General features: G+C 45.7%; 1 protein-coding gene across 9 annotated transcripts in view; it reads left to right on the forward strand.

The window, feature by feature from the left end:
• Positions 1–7,954: 7,954 nt before the first annotated feature.
• Positions 7,955–22,760, forward strand: part of LOC134895135 (transducin-like enhancer protein 1) — a 63,220-nt gene continuing 48,414 nt past the window's right edge. For 2 of the 9 annotated variants that reach the window (XM_063913813.1, XM_063913814.1), the window contains exons 1-4: positions 7,955–8,989; positions 10,721–10,821; positions 14,985–15,048; positions 20,098–20,142. In XM_063913813.1, coding sequence (XP_063769883.1) covers positions 8,966–8,989; positions 10,721–10,821; positions 14,985–15,048; positions 20,098–20,142 — 234 coding nt within the window. In that variant the 5' untranslated portion in view covers positions 7,955–8,965. The remainder of the gene's footprint in view (positions 8,990–10,720; positions 10,822–14,984; positions 15,049–20,097; positions 20,143–22,760) is intronic. The other 7 variants (XM_063913821.1, XM_063913817.1, XM_063913815.1 and 4 more) reach the window with 5 other exon arrangements.

The raw sequence follows: 22,760 nt of genomic DNA on the forward strand, positions 1-22,760 counted from the left end.
TCAAATTATCTATCTCTCCTTTCCTCCTTTTGCTCTCTGAGAGGTTCGGCAATGTTTAGTTCAAGTGACAAGTTTTCCTCTGATAAATGAGACACTATCCTCTCCTGTCTGGAAATAGGTTGGTAAAGTATTTAAAAGGCAAACACCACTGACTCATCACAAAATCTCCTGTACAATAAGGCCGGACTTCCTTGAGAGTGGCAGTTGCAAAGCAGTTCATTATTCAAATAGGGGAGGCACACCCATAGATGTTTGACAGTGTTTAGGGGAGGCAGTTGATGTGGCTCCCCTATTTCAATAATGGACTGCTGTGCAACTGCCACTGGTAAGGAAATCCAGTAACAGAGCATTGTGTCCTCCTCCATCCGCGACTTGGTATCGCTGGCAGCATGCATTCTTTAAAGCCCCGGTTGGGTGGGCTGTCTTAACTCTCATTTGTAAGGTGGTAATTCCCAATAATCATCTCACGCCTTTTAACCCCTTTTCTGGGCAGAATTTTTAAAAATCCCTTCGTAGTGGGTGTCCACGTCACAAAAGCAAGCTACTGTCCAAATGTCAAGTTCCTAGTCCCTATGGTTCAGGAGATTTTGTGATGAGTCAGTGGTATTTGCCTCAGATAGATAGATAGATAGATAGATAGATAGATAGATAGATAGATAGATAGATAGATAGATAGATAGATAGATAGATTCTATTCAGGATTCTGGAGAAGACACAGTCCTGAAACAGCCCTGGTATGTGTGCTTAATGATTTTTTGATGGCAAGAGACAAAGGTAACTGTTCAATCTTAATGCTTCTGGATCTGTGCAGCATTTGATACCAGGGACCACGGGATTCTGATTGAACCCCTGAAAATATTCTGTGGACTGGATGCTTCAAATCATTTCTCACCAGCAGGCCACAAAGAGTTTCTTCTGGTGCATACTCATCGTCGCCACTGCCACTGGGTTCTATACTATCTCCCCTGCTTTTTGCAGTATACATGCTACCACTGGGTGAAATACTCAGACATCATGACCTGGTCTACCACTGCTATGCAGATGATACATAACTGTACCTGTCCTTTGTTCAGGGTACTGATAGGAGATGTCAGCCCATGGCAACCAATCAGCTTTGAGGTAACATTTATCAAATGCTTTCTATAAAATTATAGGTATCATCTTTTAACTGCTTCATACGGGTGGTATTTAGTTTGCCGACTGTTGGGATCCCGGTGCACAGTAAACCAGCACCGGAATCTCGACACCCGGCATACCGACAACTTTTCTCCCTCTTGGGGGTCCGCGTAGTGCGCTACCGTGCCTACAAGGTGCTCATTTGCGCTAGCCCAGCTGTCGGGATTGCGGCGCTGGTATGCTGGCCGCCGGGAGCCCAGCCGCCGGCATACCATACTACACCCCTTCATACATCTCCCCTTGAGAACCCTAAATGGCTGTCTTGCTGAGCTCCAGGAATGGATGAGTGCCAGTTGGCTGATGATACAAACATGCATTTGTATCATCATGCCTAGACTACTGCAATGACCTCTACCGGGGTCTCGCAGCAAAAGAACTGCAACACTTGCAGTTAATACAAAATGCAGCTGCAGGCTATAAACTAACCAGCCCTGTTCCAGCCACATAATACCCATTCTCTACTGGCTGACTGTAAGGGATAAGGGATTCATTCAGGATACCTGCGTTCAGAATCCTGACTGTCGGAATGCCAACGTCAGCATCCCGACATGGATATAAATGCCGGCACCGGGATCCTGAATGTCAGAATCTTGAACAAGCCCTCTGCCCAGACTCCATTTTGGTAATCCATGGGGGTGGGGGCTAGGCTGCCGGAGAAGAGTTAGGGGGCCTAATTCAGACCTGGTCGCACGCAAGCGTTTTTTTGCACTGCTGCAACCAGGTAGTCGCTGCTTTCTTTGTTAAATCCGTTGCTGTCCGGTGATCCCCGTCGCCGGCTGCCGATGCGCCTGCGCATTGCAGAGCATACGCATGCACAGTTCAGACCCAATCGCACCGCTGCAAAAAAGCTAGCATGCGATCGGCTCTGAATGACCCCCGGGTTACGCTGCAGAGAAGGTAGGGTTAGGGTTAGGCTGCAGAGAGGGGGGTTAGAGTTAGGCACCCCTTGGGAGGGTTAGGCTGCAGTGGAGGGAGGGTTAGGTTTAGGCTACAGAAAGAGGGTGTTACGTTTAGGCACCACCGGGGAGAGTTAGGGTTCATCTTTGGAGGGGCTCAGGGTTAGGCTGCGGGAAGGGAAGGTTAGGGGGGTAAGGGGGAGGGTGACCATACTTACAGGATTCTCTGCTTCAGATTGCCAGTGTCGATCATAAGACTGCCGGCATCCCATCAGCTGGGATATTGGGGTTCATTCCGAGTTGATCTCTAGCTGCCTTTGTTCACAGCGCAGCGATCAGGCTAATAAACGGCAGTTCTGCGCACGCATGACGTACGGGCACAACGAACAATGTAGTTTTGCACAGGGTCTAGCAATGCATTTCAGTCGCACTGCTTGCCGCAGAGTGACTGACATGAAGTGGGTGTTTCTGGATGGCAACTGACCGTTTTCAGGGAGTGTGCGGAAAAACGCAGGCGTGCCAGGAAAAACGCAGGCGTTGCTGGGCGAACGCTGGGCAGGTTTGTGACATCAAATCCAGAACTGAATAGTCTGAAGTGATCGCAAGCGTTGAGTAGGTTTTGAGATACTCTGAAACTACACATAAAAATTATTGTAGCCGCTCTGCGATACAACCGCTTGCACTTCTGCTAAGCTAAAATACACTCCCAGTGGGTGGCGGCATAGCGTTTGCACGGCTGCTAAAAACTGCTAGCGAGCGATCAACTCGGAATGACGCCCTTTGTATGTATCCTGTCTGTAAGATGGCAAATCTATTCAATATTGATTTACTGATTTTCAAAGCCCTACAGGCAGGGCCGTAACTACGTGTGTGCCAAGGGGGCTTGGCACACAGCGCAGTTGCCCTGGGGGCGCAACGGCCAGCGGCATGTAATGAGTCAAATTGACTCATTACATGCCGCCTCTGTGTGCGCCGTGCGCCGCGCTGGAGGAGAGAGACCAGCGCCGGGTTCAAGGAGGAGGAGGGAGGGGGAGCAGGGAGCCGCAGCAGCGCTATTTGATTGGTAGTAAGCGCCGCTGCAGCATCCCCCTCTCCTTCTATATTGGCTGCCCGGCGCTGCTATGGATGCTGGGATGCGGTTCCTTCATCCCAGCATCCACAGCTGCGCCAGGCAACCAATACAGAAGGAGAGGGGGATGCTGCAGCGGCGCTTACTACCAATCAAATAGCGCTGCTGCGGCTCCCTGCTCCCCCTCCCTCCTCCTCCTTCTCACCTCACACAGCCTGCACCGAGAGGGAGCTGCACGAGGAGCCTGTCAGCAGGGAGAAGATAAGTATGTCTCTCTCTCTCTCTCTCTCTCTCTTTCTCTTTCTCTCTCTCTCTTTCTCTCTCTCTCTCTCTCTCTCTCTCTCTCTCAGGGGGACACCGTCTGCCGCAATGTGTAAAAAGGGGTCCTGGCTGCCGCAATGTATAAAAAGGGGGTCTGGCTGCCGCAATGTGTAAAAAGGGGGCCTGGCTGCCGCAATGTGTAAAATGGGGTCCTGGCTGCCGCAATGTGTAAAAAGGGGGCCTGGCTGCCGCAATGTGTAAAATGGCTTCAGGACAACTCTTTGAATGTCTTTGAGTGGCCCAGCCAGAGCCCAGACTTGAATCCGATTTAACATCTCTGGAGAGATCTGAAAATGGCTGTGCACCAACGCTTCCCATCCAACCTGATGGAGCTTGAGAGGTGCTGCAAAGAGGAATGGCCAAAACTGAACAAAGATAGGTGTGCCAAGCTTGTGGCATCATATTCAAAAAGACTTGAGGCTGTAATTGCTGCCAAAGGTGCATTAGCAAAGTATTGAGCAAAGGCTGTGAATACTTATGTACATGTGATTTCTTAGTTTTCTATTTTTAATAAATTTGCAAAAATCTCAAAAACACTTTTATCATGTTGTCGTTATGGAGCATTGTGTGTAGAATTTTGAGGGGAAAAAATGTATTTATTCCAGTTTGGAAATTGGAATAAGGCTGTAACATAACAAAATGTGGAAAAAGTGAAGCGCTGTAAATACTTTCCGGATGCACTGTATGTGTACAAAACAAAATGGAGGAAATGGATTACATGGACAAAAACCAGCATATATGATTATTTATTTATTATCAGTTATTTGTATAGCGCACACATATTCCGCAGTGCTTTACAGAGAATATTTGGCCAATCACATCAGTCCCTGCCCCAGTGGAGCTTACACTCTATATTTCCTACCACATGTATACGCACACACATTCATGCTAGGGTTCATTTTTGTTGGGATCCAATTAAACTACCAGTATATTTTTGGATTGAGGGTGGAAACCGGAGTATCCGGAGGAAACTCATATGAATCTGTGTTTAGTTAGCATGCAATGTGGATAGAAAGGATGGGACCTTGTTGATCTTGCTAGTAAAAGACACAATAATATGTAGTGGCCACTCCTTTAGAAGTTTATTCCTTCAATTTTCCATTGGACTGTGATAATCGTAGAAGGCCTTAAAAGGCATAAAAGGTCCACCTGTGTCTGTTTCATGGCCTTTGTTAATCTGGTATGGGCACATGTCATCAATGGTACTTAGGACTGTGAATGTGTATTGTGTAAACAAGGTGCATTTTATATTTGTTTATGCTGTGCTCCAACTGTGCAATGAACTGGGTATAACTCAGTGGTATCACTAGGTAGGTGCGAGCTGTACCTGGTGTCACTATCTGAGGAGGTGACACCAAAATAGCAGAGCTGCTGCTATTTTGATGTCACTGAGCAGTGGTGATAAATGACATACGTCGTCCACGCTGTGCCCGTATGGATGGAGAGGCTGTGGGTGTCTAGCAGCTGCCAAAGTGCTGTGTAAGCCCCCAGTGTGATGAGAAAAAACATCCTGCATCAGGCCCGTAGTTACTCCACCAAAATGTCTGGTTTACGTACAAATCCGATGGTTGTGGGGCTGCGCAGATGCAAGACCCGTTCTGCACCTTGGGTTGGGTATGGGAGACCAGCAGCCATCAAAATACCATATCCCGACTGGCAAAATCCCAGCAGAGCTGAGAACGGAAGGTAAGCCTAACCCTCCCTCCCCGCAGCCTAACCCTAATCCTGCCCCCCGTCATCCCAACCCAAACCCTCCCCCAGCAGCCTATCCCTAACCACCCCCAGATACATAAGTTTCAGATTCCGGCAGTCAGACTTCCAGGTTCAGTATTCTGACAGGTGTTGGGATTCTGGAACCAGTCTCCTGACCGCCAGCATCCTGTACGTCGGGAAGCCAGCTACATCCCCTTGTGATATTGCTCGCAGCACTGTCATTGATTGGGAGGGTTTACCCGGTCAGCCAAATGATTGAACAGGTGTGTACCCAGCTTAAGTGTTAGCTTAAATGCATGGTACCTGCTACTGGAAGCTACTGTATCTCTGCTTATGCAAAATACGATCATCAAACAAGGCTACATAAAGAAACTGGGCAGCTAAAAACACAGATTTTAACACTTGCTACTAACACATATCACTACAGGGCCCCATACACTTATACGACATGATGGTCCGTCATGTCGTATAAGATTTCCTCCAACCTCCCGGCAGCCTAACCGTTGGCAGGATAGTATTAGATACATTGTATGCGGGGTTTTTTGGCATACAATGTATCTTTTACTTTTCCATCCATTACTGCGGGATCCGACATATCACGAGTGCAGCACTCGTGATATGTCGGATCTATGGAGATCCAATCCGATGCACACGGGAGCGCGCTTCGGGTCGGATCGGGGGAAAAGCACACTGAAAATGCCCGATTTCACCCAATATATTGGGCCGAATGTCCGAATTGGCCTGAAATCGGGCATTATCGGTCTAGTGCAGAGGTTTTCAAACTTTTTTGAATCACGGTGCCCTAGAACATCAGAATTCTTTTCACGGCACCCCTAGGCCAAAAATTTCTTATTGAGAAATTTAGAAAGAAATATTACATTAAGTAGATTGTGTTTATATGTCATCCTTAGGGTCAGTTGTGTGGTGAGGGACAAGATTTGCTTCTGTTTGGCCACATATTTTATGACTGGCAGCCACCAGCACTGGTTTTGCCTATTATATTGACCATGAATAATTTGAATTGGTCCTGGACCACCAACCCAGGGCACCCCTGCAAGTGTCCCGAGGCACCCCAGGGAGCCACGGCACACAGTTTGGGAACCTCTGGTCTAGTGTATGGGGCCCTATCACATGTGCAAATGGCCCTAAAATTTCCAGTTTCCAAATATAAAAAAGAAAATACCTTAACATGAATACTAGTCCGTTTTAGACACTACCTGTCTGACAACTTTTTTTAGGTTACTCTACTATAAACATGCTTAAATGAAACAGGGCTTTGTGATGTCAGGGAGTTCATGTCAAATGCAATGTGATCTAATATGTGTCTGTAGTACGTTCACCATGTTATCTTATAATGTAGGCACCTGGAAATGCTTTATTTTGTGTGCGTATATATATATATATATATATATATATATATAAAATCTCCTCATGGGGATAGTGCGTGAGAATAGAGGAAACTTGTTATTTAGTAATAAAATAGGTCCCATGACTACAAATCCCCCTAACATAAGCGTAATGCAAATCTTTAACCCATTAGATAAGCTGCCTGGCCTGGGAATGCAAAGGCTCTTTGTACTCTTTTGTTTACATGAGCTTTTACTACAGCGCAGAACCTTGGTAATGTCACAAGTTATTGTGATGATAAGATGACAGAAGCGAGGCAATCAGTAAATACAAGGCATTTGCTCTTTATATATATATATATTATATATATATTACTAATAAGGGCAGAAAAAGTGGCCTTGTTTTTAATTTATTACTGCACATAATGATTGCAGGTTCATGTGTGCAATTATTAATGCTCAAACTGTAGGCGCTTAAGGCCCGAAGACTAACAGAAGGTCTATAAGCCAGCAGGAGCATTAATCACTATATTATCCCTAGTTCTGGAGGATTATTACAATTCTAAGCTAAATATGTTTTAATTAGACTTTAAGTTTTTAGTGTTATGTTTTTGCTCAAGTTGGATTTCCCAAGTAATTAATGCTCTCATTTAAACAAGGCAAAGAGCTCTGTATCCATATTTAAAAACACTTAGGTCTGTAATTGATGGTAACAACCTCACTGGCGTTCTATATACGCGGATATAAAAAACCCCAAGAGCTAATCGTGTTACGCTTATTATAAATAAGTCCGCTCTGCTCAAAGATCTTCCTAGAATTTAAAAGCACATAAACTATATGCTACACACCCCATTTCATGTGAGCTTGTGGTAAGGGTAATAGCTACATATATGTTTCCTTCAGAGAACTACAGCGCCATTTGGCACAGCATTTAAAGAGTGCGCATGCAATTACTTGAATGGACTATACAAAGGATTGGGAGCTATTGTACATGCACACTGATGGGTAATTGATTGTATTTTTTTTTAATGTAAGAGCACACACACATATCCACATTGTGTATTGTTATTGTGTATATGTATTATACATAATAACAGCAGTTGCACATCAATACACATAGCTAATCAATCCACAGAAATGACACTGGTGGGAGAGAAATAGGAAAGCTGTATGTAGACGGCTCTCTTTTCATCTATTTATAAGCAGCTAGTAGCATGGATGGCAGCCGCACAGCTACTCCCATAGACACATGAGCATATATTTTAGCATTATAGACCCTCACGCTGCCTGACGCTCTTGGCCCCACGTTACTTTGAGTGACAGCAGCCAGGCAGCTATTGCTCTGTCTCCCGCCCTCCCCTCTCTGCTGCCAGTTGGCCCCACCCCTCGCGCCTCCTGATTGGCTGGCTGTAGCACCGAGCAAGCCGGGTGGAAGGCTTCCCCGAAAACGACAAGGGGAGTATGGCGATTGGCTGCTGCGGCTAGTCACGTCACGACACCACGTTGGGACAGCGGCGCGGCGATTGGCTGTAACGTGCCGTGCCTAGAATGGCCGGGGCGGGGCCGGGCTCTGGTTAGCTGGAGGAGTGTGAAACCGCGTGTTAATGTAACCAGTTGTGGAGAGACAAGGGCGGGCCGAAACGTCTGTGTCCCGCGAGCGGAGGATCCCGCATAGCCGCTGCCAGCTGCCAGTCTCCGCCGGTGCTCGCGTCCCATCACACCCAGAGCCCGTACGGTGCGGGCTACGCGGTTGTGTGCTGCGCCCCGGTGTGCTGGGAGAAGTTTGCGCGGCAGGTCTGCCTGGCTCCGGTGCTGTGTGGCCGGGGAGGCGGAGGAGGGGCCGCCGGAGCTCAGCGCTGTTATTGTGTCTCTTCTGCCTGTTTGCCGGCGCCGGCCGCGCAGGATCTGTGCCCCCATCTGCCGCCTCTATCTGGATGTGTACGGATCGCTCCCGGGGCTGCAGTCACCCAGCCCCCACCCGTGTGCGCCGTCCCTCCCTTCCTCCTTTCGAGCATGAGTCCCCGGGGCCGCTGCTGCTGATGCCCCATCTGCTGGCTGGGGGTGAGCCGCTCTGAGCACCGGGCACACCGCCTCTGTGATCTACCTGCCCCGCATTTCCAGGGCCACTCCCGTCTCCTGCCTCCGGAACTTACCCGGGAAACTTTGCTAGGAACGTCAGCCCGTGCGCGGAGCAGCGGATCCCCGGGGAGCGATCGGGAGCGCCCGGGGTGCTGTCTCCTTGTTCTCTGCAGACAAAGGACGCCCAGGAGAAAGGAGGAGGAGGCGGCGGCAGGATGCTGGGCGGCTCAGCATAGTATCTCCGGCTCCCAGCTGTAGGGGCCCTTCTCTGCATATTGGGGCCCTCACGCTCTCACTGTCATTTGGAGTTTATAAAGTCGTCGAGAATTGAGCTGCAAAGGGTCAAAGCGGCGGCCGGGAGAGCCATGTTTCCCCAGAGCAGACACCCGGTGAGTTGTGTTACCCGTGGGGTGACGGATGGAGCCGTGTTCCCTTATTATATGTGCCCCCTTATTCTGTAACCTCATGGTGTGTGTATGAGCTGCCCCGGGGCCGCCGGCTGGCACTGCCCGCACCGTGTGCCACAGACCCCGTGGTCACTTCTTGCTATGGGCACATCCCTCTGTGGCTGTGCTGATGCCTAGTCTTGGATTCTATTGTGCCTATCAGGCCTGGTGTTGTGGTAACCATTTTCTCTTCCAGCCAGTGGGTTAACGCAAATCTCATGCCCACATGTCTGCCATCTGTTCTGTCCTCCAAATTGTTGGGAGGAGGGAGTCGTGGGGTGGGGGCCACTAATGGATGCCACATACCACCCACCAATCTTCTTTCTTGTTCTTCGTCATATGTTTGGAATACTCTTGGTTTTGAACTTTTATGCCATTTATTTAATTCGGTTGTTTCTGTGTTTGTGTTGCTGTTTTGTGGTTGCCAATTAGTCCTGAATTCCTGTTTAGCACAAATGCCCAGGGGTTTTGTCCTTTTAGAAGAAGAGGAATAAAACTAACAGGCCCTGTCCCCACGTGGGGAGAGCACAGCCCCACGTCTGTCTGCTGCCCCCTAGGTAGTTTGTTTAGATGTGATATGGCTTCATTCATCTTGGCCCTTCTAGACCATTGTTAAATGAGATAATTGCACGACTTAAAACGCACACTGCTCTGCAGTAATGTTACAATATTAATGTGTGTGCAGTTCTGCCTGCAAAGTGCTTTCAGTGTGTGGTTTTTCAATCAATGCCTTAGGAAGTTATAATAGTGAGGAGATTCTTAATATTGGTACTCCTACATTTTCTAGAATAGAAGTTATTTAATTTCACTTTTTGATGTACTTGTTGCTAATGTGTTTGTGCTCTAATGTACACTTCATGTATTAGGGGGTATCCAATTGGTGATGGATTTCTGTATAACAAGTTTGTAACATGTACAAAAGATATGCAGGATTATTATTAGTAGTATTGTTTGTTGTTGTTGTTATTATTATTGTTTGACTTAGCAAGTTCCAGTGAAAACACTTTTTAAACTAAGTATTGGCCTATTTCTTGTGCTGTTTTAAACATATTTTGCAAACAGTCATTTAGCTATCAGTAGTGAAGGTTTACAATGTTGATGATCAAGATTAGCCTTCATCATAATTTTTAATACATTCCCAAGGGACATGGGTTATGCAGCTTGTCATATATACATATTTACTCTTGCTCAAGTAGCCTGTTCCAGAAGTCAAACTTGTCACACAACATTAATATAATAATCTCTTTCCTGAGAGTCATTAGGGGGTGTGTATGCATTATGCACCTATTTATATCATGCAAGTAAGGCCTGCTCAGGTCTGTACTGGAACTTGGTTATGTATTTATTTTTTCTTTTACAATCTACATCTGTTATGTCTGCAGTGGAATTTGCAACAATGTGTGTCACACCTATTCCTCTTCTATTCATCCAGAGAACAATATTGGCTGTGTATGCTAGTAATGTATTCATTCTGGTGCTGGATGAGTTAATAGGCATTACTGCTTTGCTTGGCAAGTCAAATGGAAACATTTCTTGGTGGCTTCTATAAGACTGTTGTGGGAATAAGACTGCAGGGTATTATGTCTGCTTTGCCTTCAGTATCTTTCAAGTGGAAGCTGTATTGAAGTTTTTGTTTTTAATATTTAATTTCAATGCTGTCTTTTGGTCCTCCAGACGCCGCATCAGGCCGCAGGCCAGGCATTTAAATTCACCATCCCAGAATCCTTGGACCGGATTAAGGAAGAATTTCAGTTTCTGCAAGCTCAGTATCACAGGTGAGCAATTCCAAAAAGATAGCTGGACCCCCCTCCCCTCACTGTAGTGTATCTAGTTGATTTATTACCAGTTATTTATATAGCGCACACATTCTGTAGCACTTTTCAGAGAATATTTGGCCATTCACATCAGTCCCTGCCCAAGTGGAGCTTACAATCTATATTCCCTATCACATGTACATACATTCACGCTAGGGTTATTTTTTGTTGGAGCCAATTAACCTACCAGTATAATTTTGGTTTGTGGGAAGAAACCGTAGTACCCGAAGGAAACCCACGCAAGTACGGGGAGAATATACAAACTCCACACAGGGTCAAGGTGGGAATTGAACCCATGACCTCAGTGCTCTAATGCTAACCATTACACCATCTGTGCTGCCTACAGTGATGTTCTTTAAAAGCAAAGCAAACAAACATCCACGTAGAATATATTTCCTGGCATTGTAGACAATCTTTTGATATTTTATGTTTTGGAAAATTCCTAAAGAAAAATAATTTTAGCTATTTAGGATTGGCAATATTAGTTGAATGACGCAAATACGAATAGTTTATTTGTTTGCAAAGCATTGCTTGTGTTGGACTAGTCTGTTTTCTTTTTTATTTTATTATAAATGTTCTAGGAAATGTTTCAGTAGTATGATGCAACGTAGGTTCTTCCTGTTATGTTGTAATCATTTATGTACACTGGACAAATTTGCATTCAAGGCAGTTTTCAATTCTGTTCCTTGAATTTTGTCATTGAGCAGCTTATATTGCACTTCTCATAAGGGATCATGTTTTCTGTTTTACATATGCCTCACAATGAGTTTGAAAAATACAGTTTCAACAAAACAATTTTCCCTTTCATGATGAGTTCATTAGATGTAAATGTGTCTTGCATTTTTGTGCATCTCCAGTAGGTGGTGTTGCTTATCGTTTTTCCTCCATACTTGTTTCCAGAATGGATTGTCCTATTCAAATAACCCCCCCCCCCCTCCCCTGTTTGTGTTTTTTACCTGCCTGAGAACTGCCAATATTTGCTCTTCATTTTGTAACAAAATCATGAATTGAAAACACCACATGAGCCAAAGTTGTTTGCTACTGGAGCCTGCTTAGCAGTAATAAGACTTTGTTTAAATAGTAAATTAGTTACCATCTGTAAAACTGTCGGTTACACACCCAAACTAAAAAGATGAAAGCTGTAATATGTAGGGACTCCGTTTACAATACATTGAGAGTAGTGCTCTCCCCGTCTCATCCATTCCTTCATGTAGCTGTGTCTTCACACACCTAGCCTCAATATGACATGCAGCACAAGACACCTCGACTTGTGTAGCGTAGTGACTTTTGTTTTTAAATTTGCATCATCGTCACATGGCATACACAGCCAAACATCACTACACTGGACCAGAGATGTTGAGTTGTGACTTTAATCGATTCGGAATTATTTTTAAATATGTAAGAAGTCTCCGATGAAGGGCAATGGAACTCTAAATATGTACGAAGTCACAGATGAAGCGCAAAGGAACTCTAAATGAACAGCCGCTGCCTCTTAGAACTTTGCATACCCCTTCAGGCTGATTCATGCACAGATGAAGTGTTGCATGTCAAATTAATCAGTGAGGGATGCGGTCATGGGAGCGCCGCTCGGGATCCTGGCTATCACCATGCTGACGCCGGCATCACAAACAATGAAAATGCCGGCAAACAGAATGCCAACCCACAGGCTCTATTCCCTCGTGAGGGTCCACAACACCCATAGAGTGGGAATAAAACCCGTGGAGAGTGCAGCGAGCCACTGAGCGCGCAAGGGTCTCTTTTGCGCTCGCTCTTCCCCCCCCCCCCCTTCCCTCCTGCCGGGATCCTGGAGCCGGTATGCTGACCACCGGGACCCCCAGCTCCGGTCTCCCAGCAGCAACCCATATATGCAGTGTCATAAAGCCGTTTTATCACATCAGGCCTAAGGTGCACATTTCAGAATAAAAAAGCATTTTGGCACGACCACGGCAATATTGTCTGTGGACACATCTGTAGCAGCCATTCTTCTCTCACTTCTGTCTTTGAAGTTGGTAGTTGGGGGAAAAAAGTAGTAGTTGAGTTTTTATTAAGGTCAAGTACAATACAAGGTGAAAAAAAGCCAAGTTACTCTAGGAGTAAGTCGGCAAGTCCCATAAGTGCGCACATGTGGCACTAAAGGTAGCGCCGGATTTGCTTAGTGGTGTTTGCAGCTCTAAATACAAAAATCCCCAGGTCTGGGGTGAATTGATGTGACGTCAGTGTTTCCACGCCATTGCAATAGCATATTGCGCCAAATACACCTAACTGAATTGACCCCTAAACATAAAACTTGCTAGATACCATTCTTTCCTGGAAATGGTTCATTGTTTGGAGCCCCTCCTCTGCGACCCCAAACATTTCGTGTTTATCATTGTCCTGATACTTAAAACTGGCACGTCTAGTGATCACTTTTCTGGGGATATTAAAGAGCATTGCTCAGGTTTAGTTAGATATGCTGCTACAGTTTTCTCCCAGTACGGAGAGCACATCTGCATCATTTTCATGATTGTTTACGGTCCACAACATTTATGATTATTGGCTCTAAATTTTCAAGGTACCTCAAAGTCCACTATGCTGTACAGAGGATATGTAGTAACAATGAAACGTAACACACAAGTAAGTGAATTACTCTGATGTGGTACTTCCGCCATTCACTGTACTTAGCAGTGATCCATATATAAAACTATTTAGAAGGGTGAAAATTAAGTAAAAAAAACCCCTTTGTTAAGCCCCGTACACGAAGGGAGATTTCTCCCAGAGATGTGTGCTGAGCGATCTGGCACGGACTGCTCAGCACACCTCTCTCCCGCGCAGCATACAGCGCGATGTGTGTTGAGTGAGGGGGGGCACTCATTTCACCCAGCGGTGAAATGAGCGATGTGCTAGATTGGCCTGCATGCAGGCACAATCTAGCACCGGTGATAGCGACGCGTGGGGCCACGCATCGCTATAGCTCTGGGGCATACACAAGGAGAGATCAGATTGCTTAGCGTTTAAGCACGGATCTCTCTGTGTACTCCCGTTAGTTGTCATGGTTAAAGGCGTGAAAAACATAGGCCAAACCAAGGTCTGTATACAATTCTCATTGCTGGCATGTAGCTCCTGAATTAAGTGCCCAGAGCTATTGAATTGATTGCATCGCACCCAGTTCTACTTAACCTGGTAGATGCCCCTTACTGCACCTAATGTCCGGGTCTCAGTTGCGGTAAACTGCATTTTCTGGGCTGGATGTGATTGTAATGACGTCCGAGTTGACTGGTGGTGTGGGTTCTCGGCCAAACTGACCTTTTTTTTTATTTTATTTTTTATTTTTTTTAAAGCAGCAATCGTTTACAAGGCATGGTTCGGCCTTGTAAGTTATTTCCCGCTTTAAAAATAAATAAATTGGGTATCAGCTGGGAAGCTGCACCTCCGGCCAACTCGGACGTCATTACATTCGGCCTGCTTCGTTAAATGTGCAAGACAGAATGCTGTCGCCACACGGTATCGCCACCACTAGTCCTCATGCACTAGTTAACGCAGATTTTCTAAAACACACACACACACACACACACACACACACACACACACACACACACACACACACACACACACTGCTGCGTTCATGCACTAATCCGGTTTTCATTAAAAAGACAAATATCTGCCCCCACCTAGATATTTCACATTGCATGTTTTCCTAATTGTAATTATGCAGAATTGGCTGTAGGCCCATTATTACACAATTAAAGGTCATCAGTGGTACTTTTTAAACCACTTCGTTCAACGAAAACGGTTGTTTGTCTTGTTCATGTTACCGTAACTGTATCCTGTCACTTGTGGTCATTATGGAACGCTGCATGTCACAGACTTCACCTTTAACAAGAATGACTTCCCTAGCCTCTCCAACAGCCCTCCCCCATGCTAACATTGAGATTGTGTACTTACTCTGCCTTTCTAGTTTGCTCTCTTGTGTACCTTATCAGTAGTAATGGGCACATGAGAAATAATGTGAGCCCTTGTTTGCTGTGTCTACATCTTTTACATTTCAGGTTTCAGAAAGAAAACTTTTGTTTCTCTTCACAACTGTGTGGTTAAGGGCCATAAAAACAGGCAATACTTGTACTAATTACAAGTCTTGTGTTTTTCAGCCTTAAGTTGGAATGTGAAAAACTGGCAAGTGAAAAAACAGAGATGCAGAGGCATTACGTAATGGTATGTACCACTTATTGACAGCTTTTTGCTTTTCTGCAGCAATGGTGTGTGTTTTATTTTTCTCTTACGTCCTAGAGGATACTGGGGTCCATTTAGTATCATGGGGGTATAGACTGGTCCACTAGGAGCCATGGGCACTTTAAGAATTTGATAGTGTGGGCTGGCTTCTCCCTCTATGCTCCTCCTTCCAGACTCTGTTTAGAAAATTTGCCCGAAGGAACCGTTCACACTGAAGGAAGCTCCTGCATTTATTTTCTGTGTTTGTTGTTTTCAGGCAGGGCTGGTTGGCACCAGCCTGCCTGCTTCGTGGGACTTAGGGGGGAAAACGGTCCAACCTCCTTGAAGGGTTAATAGTCCTGTACTCCGCTGACAGGACACTGAGCTCCTGAGGGAACTATTCGCAAGCCCCACAACGGCGAGCGTACATTCCCGCAGCGTGCCGCCACCCCTATCAGAGCCAGAAGAATAAAGAGTGGTGAGTACTGAGCTGGCGTCCCGGTTAACGGGGCGCCGTCCATTATGGTGAAATGGGGTGAAATGCGTCTCCAGACACAGTACACAACTGCGTCTCAGTACGCTGTACACAGTACCCAGACTGGCAACGCAGCCTTAAAATGGTTTCTCTCCATTTTAAGCACCAGATTCCCCAGCCAGTATAAAAAAATGTGAGAAGACCGTTCGTCATTGAAGTGGTGGGTCTTCACTATGAGAGGATCCAGCAGCTCACCAGCGCCATTTTCCCTCTGCAGTCGACACAGACAGGACAAGGACGCGCAGCTCCTCCGGTGTGACTCCATATTACCTCAGCAGTACCAGGGGGTCATAGCAGGGGGGAGCGATTTACTAGTGTACTAAGTCCTCTATCAGGGTACTTAGTCTGCGACCCGGCTAAGCTTGGCATTCGTGGTAGGGGCTGCGTCCAAAGAACTCTGTCTCCCTGAAGGGCTCTTTGTGGGTTAATTGTGCTTAACCTTTTCCTGTGTGTATGCTGTCACATTTACATTATGTCAGTCAAAGCGTGTATTCCTTGTACAGTGGAGTGTTCCTCTTCACCAGGGGGCTCACTACTGGGTACTCGGTTCACAAGCTAGCGGGACTGAACCGGAATGGGTTTATTTTCTCAAAGGAATGATTTCCACTCTTTCTACAAAATTGTCCCACAATGATAGAGACGCAATACTTAAACTGTGGATGAGTTTATGAACAGATTCTCAGTCCCCTCCCATTTGTCCGCAAAAGCAATCTCTGGCCCATATCCTGCAATCTCCCGCTGATGGGTCAGACTTGGAGGAGGGTGGGGCAGACTGGGGGGTGGGGAGTGGCTCTGTCACAGAAAATAGAGGCTCTTATAGAGGCTCAAAGATGTTCTGCATTTTCCTGATAAGGTGTCAGAGGAGAGTGAGGAATCTTATTTTAATGTAAAGAAGACCTCTGTTACTTTTCCTCGGCACGCAGGGCCTTGTGGCTATGCCAGTGGACTGCTGACGCGGATTCCAGGAAAGGCGTGGAGGGCCTACCATTCACAGGAGAGGCCTTGTTTGGAGAGGAACTAGACAAATGGATCTCCATAGCTACTGCGGGTAAGTCTACGTATCTTCCTTCCGTAGCCCCCCCAACCAAGAAGACTTATTCAGCTTCTAAGTTAGTCCTTTTGGACGGCCATGTTCAAGGGCAAATCCAGAGGTGCTTCTACGTCCTCCAGCGGCGCAGGAGGTAAACCATGCTTCCTCAAAGACTTCAGCATGACGGTGGACCGCAATGCCTGGAAGGCTGTCAGGTTGGGAGCCCGACTACAGTTCTTCAGTCAGATCTGGTCAAATTCGTGCCAGGATCCCTGGGTCATAGATCTTATTTCCCAGGGCTACAGACTGGAGTTCCAAGAGCTCCCACATCACAGATTCTTCAAATCAGGCTTGCCAGTTTCACAAGAGGCAAGTATAACTATACAGCATGCCATCCAAAAAACTGGTACAGACTGTTCAAATTCAAGATGGAGTCTCTGAGAGCGGTGATCGCAGGTCTGGAGGAGGGGGAATTCCTAGTGTCTCTGGATATCAAGGATGCGTACTTTCATATTCCGATCTAGCCACCTCATCAGGCTTATCTACAGTTTGCACTGCAGGACTGTCACTACCAGTTCCAGGCCCTGCCATTTGGTCTCTCCATGGCACCGAGGGTGTTCACCAAGGTGATGGCAGAGATGATGTTTATACTCTGCAAACAGGGAGTGAAATTAATTCCGTACCTTGACGATCTCCTGATAAAAGCGCCATCCAGGGAGGGGTTGCTGGGACAGCATTGCTCTCTCAACCAAACTCCTCCAGGATCACGGGTGGATTTTGAACCTTCCGAAATCTCACCTAGAACCGACACGGAGGCTCCCATTCCTGGGAATGATACTGGACACGGAGTCACAAAAGGTGTTCCTTCCGTTGGAAAAGGCATTGGTAATCCAGTCGATGGTTCGGGATGTCCTGAAGCCAACCTGGGTGTCTATGTATCTGCATTCACCTTCTGGGGAAAATGGTGGCCTCTTACGTGGCACTTCAATACAGAAGGTTTTACTCAAGATCCTTCCAGCTCGATCTACTGGACAAATGGTCCAGATCGCATCTTCACATGCACCAGAGGATCTGTCTGTCGCCAAAGACCAGGATCTCCCTTCTGTGGTGGCTATGGTCTTCTCACCTCGTCGCAGGACGGAGGTTCGAAATTCAGAACTGGATTGTTAACTACAGACGCAAGCCTCAAAGGTTGGGGAGCAGTCACTCGGGGGGTGTAGTTTCAGGGAAGATGGTCAAGACAGGAAGTCATCCTTCCAATCAACATTCTGGAACTCTGGGCCATATACAACGCCCTTCTGCAGGCCTCACATCTTCGAGATTGGGCCATTCGGGTCCAGTCGGACAATGTGACGGCAGTAACGTACATAAATCAACAGAACGTAAGGAAAAGCAGAGCAGCAATGTCGGGTGTCAAGAATTCTCCTCTGGGCAGAAAAACGCTGTGGCGTTGTCGGCGGTATTCATCCCGGGAGTAGACAACCTGAGAAGCAGACTTCCTCAGCAGACATGACCTGCACCCAGGGGAGTGGGGCCTTCACCCGGAAGTATTCAGGTGCTTTACAAGTCGATGGGGATATACACAGATCGACATGATGGCCTCATCTCAACAAGAAGCTCAGGCGATATTGTTCCAGGTCGAGAGACCCACAGGCAGTGGCGATAGATGCCCTGACGACTCCATGGGTCTGAGATGGTGTATGTGTTTCCTCCACTTCCTCTGATCCCAAGAATTCTAAAATGAATAAAAAGGGAAAAGGTTCAAGCAATACTCATTGTTCCGGACTGGCCAAGAAGTCCCTTGTACATGGACCTTTTGGAGATGCTCCTTGAAGATCCGTGGCCTCTACCTCTTCGTGAGGCTCTTCTGCAACAGGGCCCGTTTGTCTATCAGGATTTACCGCTGCTACGTTTGATGGCATGGAAGTTGAATGGCTGATTCTAGCCAGGAGAGGGATCCCTATCAAGGTTATCCAGACTATAATCCAAGCCAGGAAGGGGGTAACGTCTAAGAATTACAATCGTATTTGGAAGAAATACGTCTCTTGCTGTGAGAGCAGAAATGATTCTGCGGTGGAATTTCATCTGGGTCGTTTCCTGCTTTTTCTGCAGGCAGGCATCGATGTGGGCCTGCGTCTGGGCTCCATAAAAGTCCAGATTTCAGCCTTGTCCATTTTCTTTCAGAAACAATTGGCTTCTCTCCCTGAAGTTCAGACGTTCTTGAAAGGGGTTCTGCATATCCAATCTCCCTATGTGCCTCCCACGGCACCTTGGGATCTCAATGTGGTGCTGCAGTTCCTTCAATCAGACTGGTTTGAACCATTACAGGAGGTGGACGTAAAATATCTTGCTTGGAAGAACTCGCATTGTTTACCTTGGCTTCAGCAAGATGTGTCTCGGAGCTGGAGTCTTTGTCTCACAAAAGTCCCTATTTAATTTTCCATGAGGACAGAGCAGAACTCGTCGGCACTTTCTTCCTAAAGTGGTGTCCGCATTTCACATCAACCAACCTATTGTGGTTCCGGTTGTCACTGAAACTTCTGCTACTTTAAAGTCTTTGGATGTTGTGAGGGCTTTGAAAGGGGTATCGGAAAAGAACAGCTCATCACAGAAAGATGGACTCGCTGTTTGTTTATGATCCCAATAAGATTGGGTGTCCTGCTTCAAAGCAGATTGCATGCTGCATCAGACTTACTATCCAGCATGCTTATTCCATGGCAAGTCTGCCATGTCCAAAATCTGTACAGGCCCACTCTACTAAGTCGGTGGGTTCTTCCTGGGCGGCTGCCCGGGGTTTCTCTGCTTTACAGCTCTGCCGAGCAGCTACTTGGTCAGGTTCGAACACGTTTGTCAAGTTCTACAAGTTCGATACTTTGGCCTCCTGAGGACCTTAAGTTTGGTCAGTCAGTTCTGCAGGAACCTCAACACACTCCTACCCGGTTTGGGAGCTTTGGTACATCCCCATGGTACTAAATGGACCCCAGTATCCTCTAGGACGTAAGAGAAAATAGGATTTTAATTACCTACCGGTGAATCCTTTTCCCGTAGTCCGCAGAGGATACTGGACGCCCGCCCGGTGCTTCGTTTTCCTGCACTGTTACTTGGTGAAATAATGTTGGTTCAGCCGTTGCTGTTCCTGTTTCACGCTTGGATAGCTTGGCTTTCCTCGTGTGTGTGTGTGTGTGTGTGTGTGTGTGTGGGGGGGGGGGGGGGGGTTCGGAATTTCATCGCTATCTTTATCTATCCTTCTCTCCAAGTATGTCTGTCTCCTCGGGCACAGTTTCCTAGACTGTCTGGTAGGAGGGGCTTAGAGGGAGGAGCCAGCCCACACTATCAAATTCTTAAAGTGCCCATGGCTCCTAGTGGACCCGTCTATACCCCCATGGTACTAAATGGACCCCAGTATCCTCTACGGACTACGAGAAAAGGATTTACTGGTAGGTAATTAAAATCCTATTTTCTGAACGCTCCTTTGTTTTACTTGCAGTATTATGAGATGTCTTATGGACTGAACATTGAAATGCACAAACAGGTAGGTTTAATTACACTTGTATTTTATTTTTGTTCTTATTTAGATGCTTTTTAAAAATGTAATTGTGGAACCAAATGGCTGTTGCATACAACTCATGGATGTTTGGAAGGTCATTGATTAGGTTTCAGTACAAATTATTTGTAATAAGCAGATTAAAAGAAGAAATAAACAGTCACTATGTTTTATAGGGTACATATACTGGACTGTTTGTGTGTGTGTGTGTATATCTATCAATGAATCTCTATTTATGTATAGATATGTAATGTAAAATCTCATTCTGCTGCAAGAGAAACTCAAGTTCTGTTTGTCACCTGCCAATTATCTTATGACACAAGTGTCTGTTGCAGCAAGTGGATTGATATGACTGGTGTATTATAGCATGAGATGACCTCAGAATATTTTTGACAGAACTGTGGCTCTGTTTTACTGGGGGGAAAAAACAAATAATTTCTAGGTAGTTACTTCATGATTTTGATACCGTGGACTTGTTACTTTTTTTTTTTTTTGTGTGGGTAGACTGTAAACGTACTAATTATTTTGGTGCGTTTTTGCCAGCATAGTGCTGCATTGCACACACTGCTGGCTGTTTCATGTTTATCACTCAACTGATTAGTGTTCAGAAGCTGACTATTTGCTGTATCAAGTGCATGTTGCTGCTAATTTGTGGAAATATCTGCACTTTAATATTAAAGCGAAGTCGTAGTATTGAAAACTTAAGGTTGAGCCGTGGTCTGTGTTCCCATAAAATTTTCACTTATGACCGTGTTAATGGTGAATAAGAAGTGTATTGAACTGGAACAAGGCATGAAGGGCCTCGTAAGAGAAGAGAAACTAAATGATTGCTCAACCCAGAGGACCTTCAATTGAGCTTATATTGTCTGCCAAAGAAAGCATTAATGGCAGGGTGTGAGTATTCAGCAAATATGCTGACGCGCTCCTTTTTTTTTTTTCCAACGAGATGATGGTACAATAAGTCTTTAAGAAATCGATTGCCTCTTAAAAAAGATTATCATTAGATGAAGTTGCACAGTTGGACACATCTCAAAGTGTAACAATACACTTCTTGCTTGATGTATATGTGCTATTCCGTCTAAAATTCTTGTTTCATTAAATTAAAGAGCATGGCTGACCGATCAGGGCGCAGCAGAGAAATTGATTAGTTCAGGCTTCAGGCCTCGAATAATTTCAAAGACCTTTAGCAAGCAATTGTTAGGAGCTGAAATTCAGTGGGGATTTTCCTAGCCCATGTGTGGCTGTAGAATAGACTTTTTAGCATTCACATGCCAGCTGGAAGTGTTTCCAAGAAAGTACTTGTGTGTTGTCACAGATCACGTGGGTCATTGCAGAAGTTATTGGTGGTCTTGTGCAGTGTGCTTTCCTCCTGTACACAATTGTGTAACACATGCCTGTGTGTACTTCATACAGTTATTTAAATATCCAGTTTATTTGTATGCACTGTGGCATGTTTGCATATAGATTGTACACACGGCATCGTTAAAAGATCTATTTGCATGCTGACTTGCCAGTAATGGCTGTTTTTACCTCTGCCCTTCAAAAAAAACAAAACACACAAATGGAATGTTTTCTTGGGTTTTAGCCATTAATAATTCTAAGGAGACATTTGGTAGCTAGTAATCATAATTCTTATTAAAAACTGGTGACATGTAGACCCCAGGGTGCAGGCAGGCTCAAATTGATGCTTTTTGCTGACGGATCACCAGCATGGCCTAAGTGCTCATTATGTTGTAGAGAGGGCCTTTGGAGCGCTCATTACGTTTGACAGGAATTCTCTCTAGGGGGAAACTGGGCATTAGCTAGACTCCTGACAGGCTGGAATTATTCCTGCTTTATGGCTTATAACCAAATGGTAGCAAGGAATCATCTAGGGACACAAAAATGTCATTTCTGACAACATCTTTGTTACTGGGAGTTGGGAAGGGGGGGAGGTGGGTGGAATTCCATAGAGGCAGCTTTAACATTCGTGGGGCCTGTCTGATGTGTGGATGCCACACATACACTTTGTGAAACACTTTGCGGCACTGTCTGGCTACTGTTGCATAATTCACAGCTAATGATATGTAGGATAAATATGTGCAATGGTGGGTTTTTTTTTTTTTTATATGTATTACATACAGTATGCTCCTGCATTATACAGTAGTATGAAATGTAGATTTATCAGTTTGTATGTCCGGGAGACCTAGAATATTACACACACCGATATAGAGAGATCTATCTTGTCACCCTGTCTGTCTACCCCTCCCCTTTAGAATGTAAGCTCTCGCGAGCAGGGCCCTCTTCCCTCATGTGCTTATCCTTTCTTACTTTAATAATCAACTGCATCAACTCCAGCAGTCTTCTGCCACCTGATACTTATTCCAGTGTCATCTGCTGATGTAACTGTTTATTTACCCTGTACTTGTCCTATATTGTCATCAACTGTAAGTTGTTGTTTTCCGGTTTGATTATTTATGTACTCTGTAATTGGGCGCTGCGGAACCCTTGTGGCGCCATATAAATAAAGGATGATAATAATAATATCTCTCTCACCATACAATCCCTCCCACCCTGCAGCACTATAGAGTGATTGTTACTCATCAGTAACTTCACCATCTGTAACT

This window comes from Pseudophryne corroboree, chromosome 1 (assembly GCF_028390025.1).
Source record: "Pseudophryne corroboree isolate aPseCor3 chromosome 1, aPseCor3.hap2, whole genome shotgun sequence".
In the NCBI taxonomy this organism is placed as follows: domain Eukaryota; kingdom Metazoa; phylum Chordata; class Amphibia; order Anura; family Myobatrachidae; genus Pseudophryne; species Pseudophryne corroboree.